Source organism: Megalops cyprinoides, chromosome 11 (genome assembly GCF_013368585.1).
Source record: "Megalops cyprinoides isolate fMegCyp1 chromosome 11, fMegCyp1.pri, whole genome shotgun sequence".
Lineage (NCBI taxonomy): Eukaryota > Metazoa > Chordata > Actinopteri > Elopiformes > Megalopidae > Megalops > Megalops cyprinoides.
In genome coordinates, this window is record NC_050593.1 from 37,244,304 (window position 1) to 37,266,803 (window position 22,500).

At 51.9% G+C, this 22,500-nt stretch overlaps 1 protein-coding gene across 1 annotated transcript in view; it reads left to right on the forward strand.

The window, feature by feature from the left end:
• The window catches only part of LOC118786132 (histone deacetylase 4-like), a 136,491-nt gene that overhangs the window by 72,664 nt on the left and 41,327 nt on the right, over nt 1-22,500 (forward strand). The window contains exons 3-6 of the mRNA XM_036541192.1: nt 6,368-6,606; nt 10,868-11,018; nt 12,422-12,542; nt 15,783-15,904. Coding sequence (XP_036397085.1) covers nt 6,368-6,606; nt 10,868-11,018; nt 12,422-12,542; nt 15,783-15,904 — 633 coding nt within the window. The remainder of the gene's footprint in view (nt 1-6,367; nt 6,607-10,867; nt 11,019-12,421; nt 12,543-15,782; nt 15,905-22,500) is intronic.

A 22,500-nucleotide genomic window follows, 5' to 3' on the forward strand; every position in this document is an offset into this window, starting at 1 on the left:
CTGTTCTCTGAGCTCAGGCAATTAAAGAAGATGAAGCAGTTTTTTCAGGCTCCACCTATAGGGGATGATTCTACTGTTAGCCAGAATCAGGGACCAGGAACTGGAAATGCAAGATTCTAGTTTGCCTGCCTTTCCACCATTTTTCTGTCCAGTGTAACAGGAAGAGAGGGTGGCTCTGCATCCCTACCTCAGCCCTGTAACTCAACACATCTGTCGCCCGGGACAGCTACAGATTAGGGACAGCAGCAGCTGTATCTTCAAGCTGATATCAGAGCCTAAAATGCAGAAATGCTACCTGAGTCTGAAGTGCAGAAATCAGAAAGGCAAATTGCTTTTCAGGTGAATATAGCTTGTTCTCATAGCTTGCAAGAATCTGAACATGTGTATCTCCTGGTGTGCACTGTAAGTACCGAGTGTGAGAGCTTAGTCACAAGCACCTGTTTTCTTCTGAGAGAGCAGTGCACTGAAATAGCACTTCAGAGATAAATTCTTCATCCTGCCTGCTGACAGCCTCAAAACATCTTCAAGAATAACAATTTCTCTGCTTTTTCTGCCACGGCATTGGTAAAGTCCCCTGCCTGATGCCTCTCAAGCTCCGATCTGATTGGCTGGGACTGGTGGTGGGTGGGAGCAGGCAGTGGAGACCCACTGGAAATCCGCCAGCTTTTTGATTTAATGTTCTCACTTCCTGGTTCTACTGTTTCCTGTCTCAGGTTCTAACAATGGAACAGTGGCATGCGTGCACAAGCCCAACAAGGAAGCTACAAAGTGGAATACTTCCATGTACTACTATTTCCTTGTGTTAGTACAGTATTTGGTTTCATACTCAGCCTCCTTGTGTTAGTACAGAATTTAGTTTGATACTCTCTCGCTGGTGGATGCTGAATGCAGTGTTTTTCTCGAGAGCCATGCATTGTGAGGTGGGCCTGAGAATGAGGAGGGATCGGTTGATGAGGACGCTGCATTGAACTGGACTTTGATGAGGCTTGTGGGTCTCGGCACGCTTCGCGTTTTGGCCTCACAGGACCCCTAACCCCTGGCTGCTCAGGCTGTTTGCACTGTTTGCAAACAGGAGGCTCAATAAAAGCTCTATTTTTAGAGCTCTCCCACTCCTTGCTTTTAACCATAATTAAACTCTTAATCATAAGCTCTGCCACCTCTACATGCCTGGAATGGGGCTGGCCTTTCTGGCCGTTAGAGTAATGCAGGGATTACTAAACCGCCTCATCAAGCCTTTCCTGCAACTGGCTGCCTCCTCCCGCAGACGCTCATTAGAGACCGCTGATAACACTAACCATGGCTAACGCGGTACAGCGCTCTGCCCGGGGTCCCGCCGCACTCTGTGGGGGCCACGGCACCCCTCCTCTCCAGCACACCGCATGTGAGGGCACTCTCCCTGCTCACTCTGCTTTCTGTCAGGGTAAATATTCCATGTGTTAGCGAATATGTCCTGGCGAGAGAGTAGACTGGAAGGTGAGGTGTACTCACTAACTGCATGTTTCTAAAACTACGCTCTCTCCCAGTGCTTCTCTTATCTAACCTCAGATTTCAAACTTTAACTTTGAGTTTCCAGTTTGTGTACACCAGCTGGTGGATTGAGATATTAAAGACAATCTCAGTGTGTACACAACCGCTGATGCCGCCTGTCGCTGTCTAATCTTTTCTGGCACCTTCAGAATAGCTAAATAAGCTCGTCACACACGCAGAATCTGGGCTCACAGCGAGTGCGTGCCTCAGGTCTCAGTGTGAAGCTTCCGTTTGGGCTTGGACTTGTTGGTTTGTGCTCAGAACAAAAGATATCAGATGCATGGTGGATTTTTCTCCTAATTGATGTCTGTGCAAGAGTGTACTTTGTGTCATGAAACACTGGTGTTTGCTATAATTATGCCATTTATCAGACCTCTGAGGTTTCAGCTGATGAAGAGAATAATGGCTGATTTAAAAGCTGGTGAACTGGGCTGCCCCTCTGTCCCTGAGTACCTCTGTGATGCGGGATAGTTATGAAACTGCCGTGAGCAATGAGGTATTTTTATTGTTTTTATTTTTTAAATAAAATATACAAGACAGGCAGGTTTATGAATGCGGTAGAGGACTGTTATACTAAAAAGCATCTTTTCACATTTGTCTGCCTGACTGCTTGCAGTGTCTGACCTCTGAAATGTATTTTTTCCCTCAATGTTTGAGTGATTAAACATTTTAAGACATATGCTTTAACACTGCTTCTGTTACAGAGGGGTATGTGAGATTTTTGCAGGAGTGGGGGTTGGCGGAGGGGGGGGGGGGGTGGTTTGGCCATCCCTGCCGTGCTATCGGCTTATAGCAGGGATGCAAATAACAGTGAATTTTGCTGTTAATTACAAACCAGTTAGCCATTTGTAATTAGCTTGCTGAAAAAATACCACACTCTCTTGTGACGTTGTCCAGGCATTGAGGGAGAACAATGTTGATTCACGAATTATTAGTAGAATTAATCGTATTAATGTAGTGACTTTATTATTATTTTCATATTATTTTGAATAATTCTTGCAGCATATCCATTAAACAGATTGACCAGAGAAAATCAGTGTCAGTGTCTGAACAGCTTTGTTCTTGCATACATTTCTAAACTTTACAAGCTGTTGACAGCAAGTCAATAGCTACAGATTTCGGGCATTGCCGTGGCATATTGATTTATTAATAGTTATAGATTTCAGCCATTGCCATGGTGTTCTACATTTATTAATAGCTATAGATTTCGGGCGTCCCTGCTGTGTATAGATTTCGTCCGTCGTTGTTGTTGTACATTTATTAATAGCTATACATTGCGACCATAGCCACGTATAGATTTATTAATTGTTACAGATTTCAGCCATCGCCACAGTGATCCACATTTATTCATAGCTATAGATTTCCGCCATTCCTGCTGTCTCTCCCATTTCCCTGCTGCTGTTGTGGCCGCTGAGCTCTCCCAAGGCCTGCAGGGAATATTTAGTTACCGTCCCTGATTCAGGACCTGCCCCCTTGTGTTGTTTTGTTTTTTTCATGATCCCGTCAAACCTGTGGCATTCTTAGCAATGGAAAGTGAATGTTTTGCAAATACAGACATGGTTTTATACTCAGTTTAATATCTTTGTTACTCCCCCCCGGTAGGCTTGCTGGACATACTGCTAAATCAGGATAGCAAAGTCGTTGCAGGGGGACCGTGAAGGAGGAGAGCTCTTTCTGTTGGGCTTTCAGAAGAGATTGGGAATATTAGTCTGTGATGAGGGGTTATGATCAGATGTTGAATTTAGGCTCTTTCTCTGTGTTCTGCACTTCTCACTCCAGCTCATTGTGATGTATCACCAGCGCTCGTTCCCAGAATGCACTGTGTCTCATACAGTGGCCGTATATCACTGCGGTTGCAGGCTACATGCTCAGCCCAAGCGAATCAGTCTCCATCAGCGTCTGACTGAGGGCGGCTCTGTGACACTCTGCTGTGCCACACACACGCACATCCCTCGCACCCAACCTGTGGAGCAGTGAGAGCTTTTTTTTTTGCTTGTCTGGTGTTGCAGGGAGTTGTTTTGATGCTGGTGTTGCTGCAGTTGAATGGAGAAGCTTTTCCTGTCTGTGTGACAGTGTCATGAGCTGATGCCACACCCCTGTCTCAGGTCCTCTCCTCTCCTCCTCCCAGCTGCTGCTGCAGATTGAGCTCTTTTCCCTTCACCTGTGTATCATAAGCACCATCTGACTCGCTGATCTCTGACTCGCTGCTCTCTGACTCGCTGATCTCTGACTTGCTGCTCTCAGACCGGCTGCTGAGGCTGCTGGGCTTTGCCTCTTTGCACATTTTCTTGTGAAGGAAACACCCAGAAGAGTTTTACAGTTAATTCCGCTGGAGTGTTGGAGTGCAGCTGACATTAGGTACGAGCTGGCGGCGTGCTGGTGTTAATTTGGCTCTGGGTAAGTGCGCCAGTGTGAGTCTGTGTGTGGTAGCTGCTGGTAGTCTTGTTTGCCTCCTGATTTACAGAAAGTTCAAAGCAAACACATCTGGATTTCTCGTGCTGTTGGTAAACATGTAAATAAATAATCTCCCTATCGCGCTGTTTATCCAGTGTAAACACGGAGGAAGCTGTTAATCTGAGCGGACTTCCTGAGCAGCGAGGCGCGGGGGCGGCCCAGGCACACACCTCCTGTTTCCACCCCCCCTCAGTGCCCTCTTTATGGACTTTGTGTGCGTCATATTTGGGGTTTTATGAAGTGATCAGGGCGAAATGAAAAGGCTTTTCTATCAGCTGGTGCAGAGCAGCGCTGGGCTGGGCGGCTTGTTAGAGGCTTTTGTTGGGCCAGTTCACTCTGGGTCAGTGCCGCTGTGCTGCTTCTTGCTTGAACCCGTGGCATTTGAAGCGGAATGGCAGGCGGTGACCTGGGCTTGACGCAGTGGCATGACGCAGTGCCCTGACACAGTGGCCCGACGCAGTGGCCCTGAATGTGGCCAGTGTGTCCCTGCAACGCACTGCACCCCGGGGGACCGCTCCCCCCGCAGGCCACTCCTGCACCCCTAGGGCCCCGCCCCCAAATGGCAGCCATGATGTCATGCTGCTTTTGATTTTTATTTCCAGTTCCTCTTTGTTCAGCGTGCCCTCTCTGCCTCGCAGAGGCCTGAGTCCCGGGTTAAAGGAGAGATGGGAAGGCGTGGCCTCCTGCGCTCACCTGTCACACGTCTTCTCTCGGGTTATTTACTCTTCCTGCAAGCGTGCGAAAGAGCCGCTAATGAAACTCTGCAGTGATGGAGTATGGGTTTTCAAAACGTGGGCGTCAAAGAAACCCTGATTAAATGGTTATTCTTGTATTTCATTTGAATTTTAACTCAATGCAAATGTCAGGTAGCAGATGGCTTTGTAAATGAAGCTGTTAAGATTGCAGTTTTCTCCCTGCTTTCATCCACTTTACATCTTTACCGTCTGAATTCTTCCCTGGTTTCTGCACTGTTATTTGTTGTCAGCTCTTAATTTGAAGTGATATTTAAAGGCGGTCAGTCAGTACCTGAACATTGCGGTGATGTCAGTCAGTACCTGAGTGCTGCGGTGATGTCAGTCAGTACCTGAGTGCTGCGGTGATGTCAGTCAGTACCTGAGCATTGCGGTGATGTCAGTCAGTACCTGAACATTGCGGTGATGTCAGTCAGTACCTGAGCATTGCGGTGATGTCAGTCAGTACCTGAACATTGCGGTGATGTCAGTCAGTACCTGAGCATTGCGGTGATGTCAGTCAGTACCTGAACATTGCGGTGATGTCAGTCAGTACCTGAGCATTGCGGTGATGTCAGTCAGTACCTGAGCATTACGGTGATGTCAGTCAGTACCTGAGCATTGTGATATCAGTCAGTGAGGCTGCAGTGTTTTTTTTCAGTGATAAACGCCATTCGATAGCATTACAGTGAGTTTTGATGGGTGTTCTGATTTTCGTTGAATTGAATTCCTGAATTGCTGTGTCTGAGCCGGCTGTGTTTCAGTGACTCCTCACACTGACTCCTCCTCTCCTTTGAGCCGGCTGTGTTTCAGTGACTCCTCACACTGACTCCTCCTCTCCTGTGAGCCGGCTGTGTTTCAGTGACTCCTCACACTGACTCCTCCTCTCCTGTGAGCCGGCTGTGTTTCAGTGACTCCTCACACTGACTCCTCCTCTCCTCTGAGCCGGCTGTGTTTCAGTGACTCCTCACACTGACTCCTCCTCTCCTGTGAGCCGGCTGTGTTTCAGTGACTCCTCACACTGACTCCTCCTCTCCTGTGAGCCGGCTGTGTTTCAGTGACTCCTCACACTGACTCCTCCTCTCCTCTGAGCCGGCTGTGTTTCAGTGACTCCTCACACGGACTCCTTTGCCCTGCTGTGTGAGGAGCTGTAAGTGTGAGAGTAGGAACATGGTGATCTTACCTACCTGTGCCTCAGACTCCGCCCCACCTCTGCACTCCGCTCCCAGAAGGCCCTGCCCGACAGAGCACAGCTGCAGTCCTTCATCACCCTCAGCTCCCACATCTGAGCTCCTGTGGGTGTTTGGCAGCAGGTGCCTCTGGCGAGGCTGGTCTTAAAGCCCTCTCATCAGGAAGGAATCTGCCCCTGACCTGGATCCCTGACCCTACAGCTGCTCTCCCACTCCCAGCCTCTTCTCCCAGCCTGCCTCAGTGCGCCGAGGATGGGGAGGCTGATCCATTACTGTCAGGACTGTGATCAGATGCATTTGAAGGCGCTTCATCGCTCTCAGTCAGGGCTGGGAGGGGAGTCTGGCGCTGTGGAGGGTGGGCTGGTTTGCGGTTGGGTTCTGAATTGTTTGTGTTGGTGCTGTTAGTGGGCGTCGGCCAGGGGAGTGTCTGCGTGTGACTGACAGCTGTCTGTCCCTCCCCTGCAGTTGATGTGAGCGCAGCGCTGCCCCTGCCAGTGCCGCCAGCCGCCATCCCCATGGACCTGCGTGTGGACCAGCAGTTCGGCCTGCCGGACCCGGCGCCGCGGGAGCAGCAGCTGCAGCAGGAGCTGCTGGCGCTCAAGCAGAAGCAGCAGATCCAGAGGCAGCTGCTGATCGCTGAGTTCCAGCGGCAGCACGAGCAGCTGTCCCGCCAGCACGAGGCCCAGCTGCAGGAGCACGTCAAGGTGAGCCATGCCCCGCCCCCTTCCTCAGCCCCGCCCCTTCCCCAGCCACTCCCTCTTCCTCAGCCACGCCCTCTTCCTCAGACCCACCCTCTTCCTCAGCCACTTCCCTTACCTGCCCCCTCTGTGCCACACTCCCTCCTCAACCACACCCCGGTTTTCTGGCTCCTCTCAGATGCAGCCCTCTGGTGATGAGGGTGAAATGCTCTGTAAAACCCTTGATTTCAGCACCGGGCTGTAGTAAGGAGAAGGCTGCATGCACGTGTGAGTGAGTGAGTGAGTGAGTGAGTGAGTGAGTGAGTGAGTGAGTGAGTGAGTGAGTGAGTGAGTGAGTGAGTGAGTGAGTGTGTGAGTGAGTGAGTGAGTGAGTGAGTGAGTGAGTGAGTGAGTGAGTGAGTGAGTGAGTGTGTGTGTGTGTGTGTGTGTGTGCACTTGCAGGGTATCTCTGTTGTAGGGCAAAAATGATTTGATTAGCTGTAAATCCATTATCTTAGAATGGGCTGTTAACAGAGTGCATCCTCTCGGCCCTGTTACCAATATAATATTCTGTGAAAGGTGCCACAAATATTCAGCATATATCTCACATATTTTTCCACATCAACACTAAAGTTGTAATATTTATATGAAGAAGTTTGCTTTCAGTAAGTGCATCTGAAAGCATTAATGTGTCTGCATTACAGTATGCCTGTGACTGCTCTGAAGAAAAATATTTCTATTTTCTGTCCCTCATGAAGTATCTGTGTATTTTCCGCGAGCAGGAAACATATATTCCACTTGTCATTGGCATCTGGAACACACCTTTCATTCTGAACCGGTGAAGTGCATTATGGGCCAGACGTGCAGTCCCATACCTCCAAACCTCCGCAATGAAAAGCCCCCTTATCTGGAGAGAATGAATTTGGAGAGTGCCCCTGTGCGGATGGGGGGGGTCTCTGGTGGTGCTGGCGTGTGAGAAGCAGCAGACGGAATGCCTCAGCCTGCGGTGGGGCTCCCACCCCCCCCCACACACACACACACACACACACACTCCCGCGCCTCTCCGACCCCTCACACTGACGCAAGCACCAGCGGGGCCGCCCGCACTCAATCACTCCCTTCACCCAGAATACACCACTCTGTTTCACAGCATCCTGGAAGCAGGAAGGGGGGTGAAGAGAAGGGGATGTGGAGGGAAAGGAGAGAGAGGTTTAGAGAGAAAAGGATAGAGAGGGTTAGGTTTGGAGGGAAAGTGTACAGAAAGCAAGCCCTTCCACCTGAATTGACTGGAATTTGGGGGGGAGAAAAACAGGTACACCGTGTACTGTGACACAGGGAGGAGGGGGGGGGGGGGCGGCGCTGATAGTCCGAGGGGAGGGGAGGGAGGAATACAGCATTAACTGGAAGTGAGGGAGAAAAGGGAGGATACAGCCTCTCTCCCCTGCCTCTGTCGCCTGGCCTCTCCTGTTGGTGGTCGTGGCATGAGAGCACCCAGGAACCAGGCGGGGACGCTGTGCCAGGCGTCCTTGCCGGGCGAGGACGCTGTGGCCCACAGCCAAGGCCCACCTTTACTGCTGCTGCCACCCTGCCAACACACACACAGGGGGAACAGAGGCCTGCTCAGCCCTGCAGCTCCGCTACCCCGCTACCCTGCAACCCCGCAACCCTGCAACCCCGCTACCCTGCAACCCCGCAACCCTGCAACCCCGCTATCCTGCAACCCCGCTATCCTGCAACCCCGCTACCCTGCAACCCCGCAACTCTGCAACCCCGCTACTCTGCAACCCCGCAACTCTGCAACCCCGCTACCCTGCAACCCCGCTACCCTGCAACCCCGCTACCCTGCTACCCTGCAACCCCGCTACCCTGCAACCCCGCTACCCTGCAACCCCGCTACCCTGCAACCCCGCAACTCTGCAACCCCGCAACTCTGCAACTCTGCAACCCCGCTAACCTGCAGCTCCGCTACCCCGCTACCCTGCAACCCCGCTACCCTGCAACCCCCCTACCCTGCAACCCCGCTACCCTGCTACCCTGCAACCCCGCTACCCTGCAACCCCGCTACCCTGCAACCCCGCAACTCTGCAACCCCGCAACTCTGCAACTCTGCAACCCCGCTAACCTGCAGCTCCGCTACCCCGCTACCCTGCAACCCCGCTACCCTGCAACCCCCCTACCCTGCAACCCCGCTACCCTGCTACCCTGCAACCCCGCTACCCTGCAACCCCGCTACCCTGCAACCCCGCTACCCTGCAACCCCGCTACCCTGCAACCCCGCTACCCCGCAACTCTGCTACCCCGCTACACCGCAACCCACCAAACCTCCAACCCCACAACTCCGCACTGTCTCACGCTAGTCCTGACCCACCAACACTGCAACCCGCAACCCTGTGGTCTCCTGTATGAGCGCTGACACACCAGACACTAGCGCTTACACTCCAAACACTGCAACCCGCAACCCTGTGGTCTCCTGTATGAGCGCTGACACACCAGACACTAGCGCTTACACTCCAAACACTGCAACCCGCAACCCTGTGGTCTCCTGTATGAGCGCTGACACACCAGACACTAGCGCTTACACTCCAAGGCTTCCACAGGCTGTTTGTTCTTTTCTCCCTTTCTGCTCAGCTTTGCTGACCTCAGGTTTTGTTGTATTGTACTGTAGTTACTGAAAGCTCCTTCAGTTTTACTGTATCCGGGACAGGATGCCCCAGCTCTTGCTAGTCATTTGGAGCTGGATATTCAGAGCACAGAAAACCTCAAAGCAATGAAAACATTCACATGAAATTATGTCTAATTAAATTAATCAAATATTGGTCCTGGGACTAGTACTGAAGGCTGAAGCATTTCCATTTGAGATGCTCAGAGGGTGTTGACTCTTGCCCAGTTTTGAATGGCTGGGAAACTGCTATCCGTGAGCCGTGTCCAGAACTCATTGTAGACACAGTGAAGTTAGTGCTGTATTGACTTAAGTGATCTGGTTACCTAAACAGGACGTGCTTTAATGCAGATTATGGGGGTGTTAGTCGTTTGCTCTGGGCTCCGGTTAAATGGATCTGTTGTGATGCCGGGGACTGGCTGGCCTTTCTCTGGGTCTGGAGTGAAGCGTGAGGTGTTTCTCGGGCGAGATGTGCGCTGGTGGGGAGGGGGGCAGCGGGCAGACGGGGCCAGAGACAGGAGCCGGGATTACACCCTGGCGCAGGGATTCTCCTGGGATTAGTGGAGGGAAACAGGCAGGAGAGGAGAGCGCCCGCCCCCGGGGGGGGGGGGGGGGGGGGGGGCTGTTGCGGGCAGTTAGCAGGTGGAAGGGCCTGCATGATTGAATGATTGCAGTTATTACAGTGTACGTTTCAGCAGGCATTTTCTGTGGAAATCAGAGCTACGGTCACCCGAGGAGAGCCGGCATAATTCAGGAACTGACACTCCATTTCCAGCCACAAGCCCCTGCTTGTCTTCTGCTTCTGCTGCTATTTATAGCGCAGCCGTGAGCTCAGCACAGTCACAGACAGCATCTCTGCAATGCCGTGAGCTCAGCACAGTCGCAGACGGCGTCTCTGCAAGGCCGTGAGCTCAGCACAGTCGCAGACGGCGTCTCTGCAAGGCCGTGAGCTCAGCACAGTCGCAGACGGCGTCTCTGCAAGGCCGTGAGCTCAGCACAGTCGCAGACAGCGTCTCTGCAAGGCCGTGAGCTCAGCACAGTCGCAGACAGCGTCTCTGCAAGGCCGTGAGCTCAGCACAGTCGCAGACAGCGTCTCTGCAAGGCCGTGAGCTCAGCACAGTCGCAGACAGCGTCTCTGCAAGGCCGTGAGCTCAGCACAGTCGCAGACAGCGTCTCTGCAAGGCCGTGAGCTCAGCACAGTCGCAGACAGCGTCTCTGCAAGGCCGTGAGCTCAGCACAGTCGCAGACAGCGTCTCTGCAAGGCCGTGAGCTCAGCACGGTGATCAGTGTGTTTTGGATAAAGCGGTGCACACGCGTGCACAGTGCCATCAGCTGAGCAGCTGAGCTGAGTGCAGTTGATGGGCCCGTGTGGACGGCTGATTGTAATGGTCGGGCTGCACTGTGTGGTGTAGGACAGCGTGCTGTGCTGTGCATGGCGTGTAAAGGGGACAGTGTGCTGGGGCCATGTGACCGTGTTCTCACAGTGCTGTGATGGCGATGTCACAGTGCTGTGAGGGTGATGTAACAGTGCTGTGACAGTGTTATAATGGTGCTGTAACGGTGCTGTAACAGAGCTGTAACAGTGCTGTAACGGAGCTGTAACGGAGCTGTGTGCCTCTCCTCTCGCAGCACCAGCAGGACATGCTGGCCCTGAAGCATCAGCAGGAGCTGCTGGAGCACCAGAGGAAGATGGAGAAGCACCGGCAGGAGCAGGAGCTGGAGAAGCAGCAGCGAGAGCACAAGCTGCAGCTGCTGAAGAACAAGGAGCGCGGCCAGGAGAGTGAGTGTCCCGCCCTCAAACACCGAGCTAACGCCTTAACCCTCAAACACCGAGCTAACACCTTAACCCTCAAACACCGAGCTAACAGCCTAACCCTCAAACACCGAGCTAACACCTTAACCCTCAAACACAGAGCTAACAGCCTAACCCTCAAACACCGAGCTAACACCTTAACCCTCAAACACCGAGCTAACAGCCTAACCCTCAAACACCGAGCTAACACCCTAACCCTCAAACACCGAGCTAACGCCTTAACCCTCAAACACCGAGCTAACACCTTAACCCTCAAACACCGAGCTAACACCTTAACCCTCAAACACCGAGCTAAAACCCTAACCCTCAAACACCGAGCTAACACCTTAACCCTCAAACACCGAGCTAACAGCCTAACCCTCAAACACCGAGCTAACACCTTAACCCTCAAACACCGAGCTAACACCTTAACCCTCAAACACCGAGCTAACAGCCTAACCCTCAAACACCGAGCTAACACCCTAACCCTCAAACACCGAGCTAACGCCTTAACCCTCAAACGCCGAGCTAACGCCTTAACCCTCAAACACCGAGCTAACAGCCTAACCCTCAAACGCCGAGCTAGCGCCTTAACCCTCAAACACCGAGCTAACAGCCTAACCCTCAAACACCGAGCTAACAGCCTAACCCTCAAACACCGAGCTAACACCCTAACCCTCAAACACCAAGCTAACACCCCCTGCCCTCAAACGCCAAATTATTATCCAAAGTTCTTTATTCATGTTAGAAATGAGTTAATTACCCATGGCTGCTGTTAGTACCGCTGCACGGCGATAACCTGTCACCCACTGTGTTTCTCACATCAAACACTGTTAATATCTGCTGTGCTGACAGAAAGCCAGGTCTCCTGAGAGACCTGTTTACAGAGGGAGAGTGGTAATTGAGGAGAGAGGAATGTGAGAACACCCCTTCTGAAGCGGAGCTTTATAACACTGCTTTTAACTTTCACACTGTGGATGTGTCAGGAAACCACACTTCTCTCCAAAACATTTCCTGAACAGACCAAAGTTTCCGCAAACTGTCAGCCGAGCTCCGCCGCTCTGCCTGAGGCAGATCGTATTTCTTCTACAGTTGCGGTGGGGCATCGGGGGCTGTTCTTTCAAGAACAATCCGGCATTCTCTTCACTTCCGTTATCTGTTAATGCGTCTAATTAGGGCCTGAGACTCGTTTTAGGCAGACTGGGACAGACGAGCTGAAGGTTCGTCTGTCCCAGTTTGGTTTGATGCTCTGAGCGCATGCCAAGACTGATTAGTGTAGTGTTTGCGCGTATCTCCCAAAGCTGCCCCTGTGTTTGGTGTTTCCAGAGAGGGTCACTCTGCAGGTAACGCTGACGCTGGAAGCCTTCTCACGCTGGTGTCGCCTCCAACAGGTGCAGTCGCCAGTACAGAGGTGAAGATGAGGCTGCAGGAGTTTGTTCTGAATAAGAAGAAGGCCCTGGCACAGAGGAACCTCAACCACTGCATGCCCAATGACCCCCGCCTCTGGTACGGGTAAGCATCGTGTCCCCATTACATCACCATGGAAACCACGGGCTACTCACATTTCAGGGTTTATCAAATACTTGGCAGGCGTACAGCCGCCAGTAGCCAGTTGTCTTCTTCGTCTTTAAACGTCATTGTGATGTGGTGTCATTCATTTGATCTGAAGCTGAACAGAGGCCCTTTACCATTGCTGTGGATGATTTCAGACAGTTCAGCATCTGGGAGGGGTGGTGTTTGTGATTGTGTGAATATGTCAGTTAGCAAAATGTACACCAGACTGAAATCAATCATAGTTTCTTAACAGATTCTGTGTGCGAGTGTATGTGAGTGTGTGTGCGTGCGTGCGTGCGAGTGTATGTGTGTGTCTGTGTGTGTGTGTGTGTGTGTGTGTGCGTGTGTGTGCGTGTGTGTCTGTGCGTGTGTGTGTGCGTGTGTGTGTGTGCGTGTGTGTGCGTGTGTGTGCGTGTGTGTGCGTGTGTGTGTGCATGTGTGTGCGTGTGTGTGCGTGTGTGTGCGTGTGTGTCTGTGCGTGTGTGTCTGTGCGTGTGTGTGTGTCTGTGCGTGTGTGTGCGTGTGTGTGTGCGCGTGTGTGTGCGTCTGTGTGTGTGTGTGTGTGTGTGTGTGTGCTTTGGTGTAAGGTTTTGAATAAGGAGCTTTTCTTTTCTCTTGCGCTTAAGGCTTGAAGGCAGTCTGTAGTGCAGTCTGCTTTTGTGAATGAAGCAGAGCTGGAAGCCGACTGTATCTCACTCATCCTGCATTCTGCCCAGCAACCCTCCACATCTGACGCTCCGCACTGATAAAAAACACTCTCTCAAGTGCAGGTGATAAATATGAACACAGTGCATTTTCAGACTCTCTGCTCCTCCAAAGCTCCGCTGCACCTTTTCATGTAGAGAGCTGGGAACCAGAGATAAACGTTGCTCCGCTTTACAGACCTTCCAGAAGTTCCCAGGCCTTGCTGTGTGTATATGTGTGTGTGTGTGTGTGTGTGTGTGTGTGTGTGTATGTGTGTGTGTGTGTACGTGTGTGTGTGTGTGTATGTATGTGTGTATGTACAGTATGTACTGTGTGTGTGTGTACGTGTTTGTGTGTATGTATGTATGTATGTGTGTGTGTGTGTGTGTGTGTGTGTGTACGTACGTATGTACGTACAGTATGTACTGTATGTGTGTGTGTGTGTGTACGTGTGTTTGTGTATGTGAGTGTGTGCGTGTGAGTATGTGTGTGTGTATGTATGTATGTGTGTATGTACAGTATGTACTGTATGTGTGTGTGTATGTGTGTGTGTGTATGTATGTATGTACGTACAGTATGTACTGTATGTGTGTGTGTGTGTACGTGTGTTTGTGTATGTGTGTGTGTGAGTATGTGTGTTTGTGAAGCTGTGTGCTCTGTAACTGATGCAGTTAATGACTGCTAGTGCGTGCTAAGCAGCTGGCAGTGTGTAATGTAGCCCAGAGGAGTTCAGGTCGATCCGTGTAGAGTTGAGAGCCGTGCTGTTTTTCAGGGAGGTTTGGCTGCAGTTGGGCTCGGCCAGGCGGCTTCTCTCAGCCACACAGCTTCAGTGCTTCAGATCCTCTCCGCTCCGCCTGCACAGCGGTACATAGCTGGCCATTGGCGTGCAACTTAGATTTTTGTGAAGGAAAATTTAATAACCTGTTTTTTTTATGTTAAATGTTATCCAAACATAAACATTTTGAAAAAGGAGTATTTTCCTTTGGGGCTTTGTTTGCTGTTATTCATAACGAAGTGCACTCCTTGTTCCAACAGAATATTGAGAATGACAACCACATGAAAATAAAAAAATAAAAAAAGAAGCAAACAATCCATGGATTATTAATCAAAACATTTATATTCTGACAGCTGCAATGCAGAAACTCATAAAACTGCCATCTGAGCCAAAAACATGTCACTCAAGACACCAGACGAACTCCACGTTTGAGATGAAGGTAGTCTGTGCCAGAGTGGATTCGCTGCCAGCTGACCTGAGATGCCCTGGTGAAGGGAAAGTTAAAGTTATTTTCCCAGCCAGGAGGGCGTGCTTCTGCCTTCCGAACGCTCGCTTCGGGGTGTCAGCAGTGCAGCCGCAGTGCATGTTTTTACATTAAATTGGCTCATCTCGTTTTTTTTTTTCCTTCACTGCAGTCCTTTTTTTTCCTCGTTTCTGCTCTTGTATGTAAACAGTGAGCACGTCCCAGGCGTGTGGCTGTAGGGACGGCACAGGGCTGGGAGTGGAGCCCTGGCCCGGCCATCGCCACGGAGATGGCACTGAAGAATTCCAAAAACTGAGGTTTTGTTTGGCCATAGAGTGACAGTCCGGCTTTTTCCGTGACACTCAGAATGCCAGTGAAGCCATGCACATGTTAAAAGCAGCCAGCATTCCTGGCCCTTACTGCTGTGCAGATTCAGAGCTGGAGGTCCGTGTCCTCAGTGTTTCAAATAACATAACCAGGTCCAGGCTGGCCTGTTTCCGCCACAGATGTCACTGGCTTGGATTAGCCAATGAGAAGCACTCTGCCACTCCCCTGCGTGCCGTGTACTGTCCTCTGAGCTCTGACTGTGAGTGGGTGGATGCAGTTACTGTCAGCGCCGTTGCAGCTCGTGGCTGGATGCTGACAGGTCTAATGCACATATTTAATGTCCCCTGCATGGTGGGGGTTAAATGGACCTGAGAGAAGAGCGCAGCCTCAGATCTGAGCCTGTGAGTTTATGGGGAAACAGGAACAGGCCGTGGAGGTGAGGAGAGATGTCCGCCGTGCTGTTTGGCGAGGCGTCTGCGGCTCTGACAGGGGCTGTTAGCGGGTCAGAGCAGCAGGTCTCTGGGATGCTGCCTCTGAGCATGCTCGGTGCCCCTCATGGCAGGCCCCGAGGCAGGGCTGCCCCCTGCAGCTGTCTGATCCTCAGAGATACAGAGCGCCATCACCTGAAAGCCACACAGCAGCGTGTGTGCGCTGAGAGAGTATGCTCGGGGGTGTCAGTGGTCTTCCTGCTTTCACGTCCTCTTTCCCCTCGACCCCCCAGCGGGAGTAAGAGGCAGGTGCAGCCGTACTGACCGGCACTGACACCCTGCTTACCTGCATCATCACCTCCATCATCGGCTCATTTTCCATGGCGGAGCTTCCCGTTACAACAGGCTGGATCCACTGTTTGCATCTGCTTTGCTGCTCTAATGTGTGTGTCTCTCTCTCTCCTTCCCCCCCCCCCCCCCCCTCTCTCTCTCTCTCTCTTCCTCCCTCTCTCTCTGTACAGGAAAACTCAGCACAGCTCTCTGGACCAGAGCTCCCCACCTCAGACCGGGGTTTCAGCCACTTATAACCACCCAGTGCTGGGCATGTATGACCCCAAAGACGACTTCCCGCTCCGCAAGACAGGTACCTCGCTGCGCTCCTCCGCAGGCTGCTCTTCCTCCGGTTCATCCCTCTCTCAGCCCGGCCTCCCCACATGCAGGATCTTTATTAAAGGCCCTTCACTGCAGCACAGACATGTTTGATAAGTTACTGTATTTCCCTGTTACCATCAGCACTGTGGTAGATTACCAATGCAGATTATGGCAGAGCTGTGTGTTTGACAGCACTGAGGTTTGCTGAGGGACAGCCCATCGAGTCAGAGCTTTATGTTTGACAGCACTGAGGTTTGCTGAGGGACAGCCCATCGAGTCAGAGCTGTGAGACTCATGCTGCTGTTACAGAGACCAGGATCAGCATCAGCCACTGACTCACCAGCACAAACACAGACCCCCTGTTGGGCGTGGCTGGTGGTCACTGTGTGTCCCGACACTGAGAGCCCCGAGGGGTGGGCTCACATGCACCCTGACACAGCCGGTCCCCCCAGGTGTCCCAGCAGGGCAGCGTAGAGAAGGGCATCAGCAGGGAGGTCAGAGCGCAGGTGCGGGACCGAGGGGCTCAGGGTGAGGGAGGCAGAGTGAAGCTGCGTCACAGACTGTCAAAAGTAAACTAAACTAAACTGAAGAGGCGCGGGGGAGGGCCCGCCGAGGCCCCGCAGAGGTCCCGCAGAGGCTCTGAGACGCCCGCGGACGCTTGGCCATCAGTCAGGAATTCCAGGAACGTCTCTCTGGCCAGACAGGAATCTCACTTTCATCTGCTCTTGTGTTTTTGCTGCAGCACTGAAATAATCTGCCTCAGTTGTCCACTGAAGCATGTTAATGAGATGTATGTATCTGTGCTGAGCAGAGACTCACTCTTCCATCTAACAGCAAAATTAGCTGCACCCAGCAGCACAGCAAACCAGAGAGTGTTTCAGTCCTATCAGTGAGAGCACTTAGAAAGTGAATTAACAGAAAGCTGCTGGCTCTCTGCTGTCTGCATGTGAGCACAGTGTCCCAGCCCGCGTTTCTGATGTGACGCGCTGGGTCTAAGTAGCAGAGCGGAGCGGGATGCCTCTTCCTGTCCTGATTTTGGCAGGCGGAGGACAGGATCCTGACTCCCAGTTCCGCGGTTGTCGCCCGACACCCCGTCTCACGGCTGTCACGGGATCAGCTGTCACTGAGGGGCCCTTTGAGAACATGAAAGGCGTGTCTGCAGCCCCTCAGAGTTTGGATTAGGAAATAAAGCAGGGCTTTAAAGAGGAGCGCTCACGACTAAGCCTGAAATCAAAGCTTTACCCACTATCTCCCTCTGCCAGACCTGAGAGGCAGCGAGAGGAGACCAACCACTTACCTGCTCACACAGACCCCTCTATCCACACACACACACACTCACACACACACACACTCTCACACATCCTAACACAGGCCCCTCTATCCGTACAAACATGCACACTCACACATGCTGATGCACTCACACACACACACACACACACACACACACACACATACACACTCATTATTATTGTTGCCCCAGCCTTCAGTGAGTTGCTGGAACCTGTGGAAAAGTCGGATTACAGTGTTGCCTCTAATCTGAGCTGTCAGGCACGCAGCATCAGAGGGGCTGGTGAGAAGGGTTCCCCTCTGCCTGCAGCACACCTGGAAAAGCTGCGGAAAGTTCCAGCAGCTGGGGAGGTGTGTTTCCCCAGGCCGGAGCTCTGAGAATGAGCACGCTGTGGACGAAGGCCCCAATGGCACGAAGCCCCTGTCCTTTAAATTAGGATCACTTTCACATGCACGCGCCCCACAGGGGAATTCAGAATAAGCCTGGCTGTATCTGAAGCTGGCGTAGCAAGCAGCAGGTCAGCGCTTAAGTGCTGTTCCTATGCAGGCCCACCTCGGGCTCATTTAGGTAGATTAGGGGAGTTTATCATAAATCATGCTGGAATTGCGCTGTCAGGATTGTACAGTTACCCAGCAGCCCCTGCAGAGAGCCGAACAATTACACCACCCCCAGGGGGACTAGGAGGGGGTGGCTGCCGGGCCCCTCGCAGCTCCCAGAAAGCTGCCCCCCCCCCCCCCCCCCCACATCCCTGCGAGGGGAACAGGCCGGCTCATTTCACTGCACATGTGTCCTGTATGACTCTTTCTAAACCTGCTCTGAACTGTAATGGACAGAGAGTATGCTGTATGTGCCTGTCTGTGCAGACAGGATTTCAGTCAGTGGGTCTCCCCCACTGCAGTATCTGCTGTCTGACGAGTTTTTGCCAATGAAACAAAGGGGAAAAAGCAGGAGAAGGTTCCAGAAGGTCACTGAGAGTGTATGTGTGTAGGAGAGCCGGGTGCAGGACTGGCTGTGTGGAGTGTGATTATTCTCTTAGCGGTGCGGTCATCCTGACCCGGTCTGCAGTGCCATCCCAGACCCTGCTGGCCCTCAGTTTACTCAGGAGGTGCTGCAGCAGTCTGCAGGCCCCGTAGAAGCCATTTACAGCTGACACTGGAAGTGGACAGAAAAGAGTTATCAAACCCTTCAGCTAAAGATGCTTTGTGTTTGGGGCCTTTTGAGGATGAAATTTTGCACTTTCTTTTGTCCCATAAAGACTTTTTATCCAGAATCACTGGCTGTAAATGACCACTGAGACTCTGATTCATTTCCTGATTTTTTTCACCCAGTGTGCGGCATTGGGGCTTTCTTGCATGTACACAATCACACTGCTTCACAGGAAACCCAACGAGACACTCTTCACTGCCTGACCCCATGACCTTTCCCCTGGTGACACTCTACGCTCAGTGAACAGCCCTCACAGAGTCCTCTCTCAGACTGACCGTGCCTCTGTCCCCACAGTCAGTGTTATCCACAGTCTGATCCAGTGATTTACACATAGCTCTTACGGATTCCTGCTGCTGAGTGATGACTCATCTCTCTGAGCCGGGCTCACGTTTGTGAATGACTAAAGCCTATTCGAGTCCAGCTGGGCCGCTGTGCCGTTTCTGTGTGAATGGGCCTGGCGTTGCTGCTTAGGGCCCGGCCTGGCTTTGTTCGGCTGGCTGTATCACTCCATTCATTCCTCTCACATGTGGAGCGGGGCCGGTCTGAGGGGCCCCCCCATGCACGCTTCTGGGTCTGACCCCTGACCCCTGACCCCTGATACCGTACTGTTGCCGGATTCCCACGGCCCCGCGAGCAATGGCAGGGAGCTCCCGGTGTGGGCGAGATCCCCCCCGGGATGAGGGGGCCGCTGACACTGACAGCTTTGTGCCGGGCTCCGGGGCCGACTCTGCGGCTGCATCACACTGCCGAACGGCAGCTCTGCACAGGTGAGGCTCATAGTACCAAACCCACAGGCCTGTCAGAATTACAGCAGCTGCTTCTCACCTCGTTTTTCCAGATTGATTGGTTTACTCACTTCCCAGGTGACACTGACCTGAGTGATTTAATACCATCGTCTCACACAATCAATGAATCAGTCCAGGTTAGGTCTAGGTCAGGTGCAACTAGTCCAGGTTAAGTTAGGTTGAAGGTGCTCCAATCTCTCCCCCTGAGCCACCGTCGGAGCTGAGGTGACTTGTGTTTCTCCTCGGGCTGCGTGTATATTCAGAGCTGCGATTCCAGCCAATCACAGCCAGCAGCCCTGCCCTTCACTCAGAGCTGCGATTCCAACCAATCACAGCCAGCAACCCAGGCCTGACAGAAACACCCCCCCCAGATTATGCTTATATGATGTAGTTCAATTACACTTATAGTAATAATAATAGTTAATATCACTTACAGAGCAGCTGAAAAGAGCTTCTCTTCCTTATCTCATCCCCATAAAACTGCTGATGGCTCATTACAGCTCATGGATGGTCACTTCTGTGTGTCATTTCAAATCCAGCACATTACTTAACTGTGTCCTGTCAGGGTGTCAGGGTGGCAACAGCCTGCGTACTTAGTGTGATCACGTGTGTGTGTGTTATATTATATTATATATCTATACATTTTTTTAAACAATGTTATCCATTTATAGAGCTGGACCTCCTGGTTACAAGTCCTGCTCCTTAACCACTATGCTACCCTGCCGCCCCTCTATGGAGACTGAAAGAGAACCTAAAATCCCTCTCTGAGTCCCCACATCTGTCTGGGCGAAGCGTGATGCTCTGAGGATGGTCTGGGGTCCTCTGGCCAGGCTGTTTCACACACTCCTGCGCCGATTCCCGTTCGCTCTTCCCCACCCTGAATATAAGGGAGTGCTCGTCCTCATAAAGGGAGTGCAGGAAGAGCATGCAGCTTTAGCACACTGCCTCCCCCGTGTCCCTGACGGACAAAAGCTAACGGACAGGATGAGAGCTGGCGCTTCGTGAGTTCATTTGTTTTGCTTTTTAAGTATGGTTGCCTGAAATAGACCATGATCAGGAGCGCTCTGAGCTGAAGAGGCATGTTTGTAACGGACACCTCTTCAGCCTTCAGCTGGGTGTGTTTGTAACGGACACCTCTTCAGCCTTCAGCTGGGTGTGTTTGTAACGGACACCTCTTCAGCCTTCAGCTGGGTGTGTTGTAAACAGAATATTTGCTTTGTTAGGACATCACTCTTCATATGGAGATTTCTGTGCTGTTCATGACCGTCAAGGTTCCACACAGCCCAAATCAAAGGCGGTTTATCTGAAGAGGTCACTGCTGAGATTCCTGGAAAAGATTTTTCTTGTCCTCAGTACAGCACTGTCAGTAGGGCTGCCTTGTGTAATGTTTTTTGCCGGTGGCTGTACTGGGTTTGTACTTATTCAAAAATACATTCATGTTAATCTTGAGTTTTCCCTCATTTCTCTGCTTTAACTTCCGATCTATTCTTTTCTAATTAGTGTTCAGTGTGATGTATGCTTCTGGTCTGTTTTTAAAGTTAATCCATACAGACACAGATTTTATGGACTGCAAGTTGCTTTCTATTTAATTTGACCTGGTTATGTTCCACACAACCTCCTTTCATAGGACTTTTAGGACTCTCATATTGCTTAAGGGCTCAATATATCCTGAGCAAATTGTCTTTGTCTCTGCATGTGTGTATGCATCTGTGTCTGTGTCCGTTTGTCTGTAAATGTAATTTCACATGGCTGTTCTTGGTGAAAAACGCCACCTTTTCCTGAAGCTGAAATGTAAGCACGCAGACTATGGCTGTGTGCTGTCAGCGTTTGTGTTCTGAAGAGGCGGTGGTTGCAGTCGCACTCGTCAGGTAATTACACGCAAGCTGAATGAGCCGCTACACAAGCCATGAGATTCTCCACCACACGAAGGCGTGTGCAGTCGCTTACACCGGGAAAGCAGCGGAGCTGATATAACCAGTGAGCTCTCTCCTTCACCAGTTTCACAGTCATGGCAAAGGGGCCTGTCCTTTAGAAAGAGCCGCAAACCTGAATGCAGTGTCAATAGCTCTGAGCAAATCTTCTCCGCTGCCAGTGGTACCTTTAAGATGAAATAACCCTCGCCAGGTGTCACACCCGTGTCAGTGGTTCACCTGCTCCCGTGAGGGAGTCCCGGGGTGACCCTGTACCCCTCTCGCTCTAAGCCCTGGTTCTGTGTGTTCAATGCGTTCCTCCTGTGTGCAGGAGACTGTGGGCTGTGGGAACCTCCCTGCCATCTCGGTAATTCCCCCTCTCCCACCCTCTCTGCTCCCTGCCACCTCTCTGCCATCCTGGTGCTCTGACTTGCGGCAGGAGAAAGTCTTGAAACATTTTCCTACCTTAGTCTACAGATTTAACAGAGTGAGGTGTGGAAAGAGAGCAGCTAGTGGCTTCTTGGTGTCGACTTTGCAAAAGTAGGAACTTAAACCTGACAGTGGTTCTTGTGATTAAATGCGTCCGAGGAGTGGTCAAATACAGTGATGAAATGTAATCCTCACTTGAGCGTTTTGAACGGAAGCGTAATCCAAAGGCCTGTGATAACATGAGGGGCAGAGTTTCAGATTTCCTGCTGTAGCACAAGGGGCGGAGTTTCAGACTTCCTGCTGTAGCATGAGGGGCGGAGTTTCAGACTTCCTTCTGTAGCATGAGGGGCGGAGTTTCAGACTTCCTTCTGTAGCGTGAGGGGCGGAGTTTCAGACTTCCTGCTGTAGCGTGAGGGGCGGAGTTTCAGACTTCCTGCTGTAGCATGAGGGGCGGAGTTTCAGATTTCCTGCTGTAGCGTGAGGGGCGGAGTTTCAGACTTCCTCCTGTAGCATGAGGGGCGGAGTTTCAGACTTCCTGCTGTAGCATGATGGGCGGAGTTTCAGATTTCCTGCTGTAGCATGAGGGGCGGAGTTTCAGATTTCCTGCTGTAGCATGAGGGGTGGAGTTTCAGACTTCCTGATGTGGCACGAGGGGCGGAGTTTCAGACTTCCTGCTGTGGCACGAGGGGCGGAGTTTTACACTTCTGAGGACCACAGAGCCACAGCAGTCACCCCGTAACCTGTGGCAACTGCTGCAAGTCCTGACTGGTGCAGGCTGGGAAATGAGAGGAGCTCTGGGTGAAAGGAGCTAACAGCCATGCTGTGGCAGACTAGCAGAGAGTCAGCAGGCAGCACAGTATGTTAGCTGAGCTTCAGAGGATCCTGGGTGCTCTGAGGGTGGTGGAGACGAGGACCTCACTCTGAGTCATGCAGCAGGCCGCTGTGGTGAAAGCTGTCATTTCACTCACGC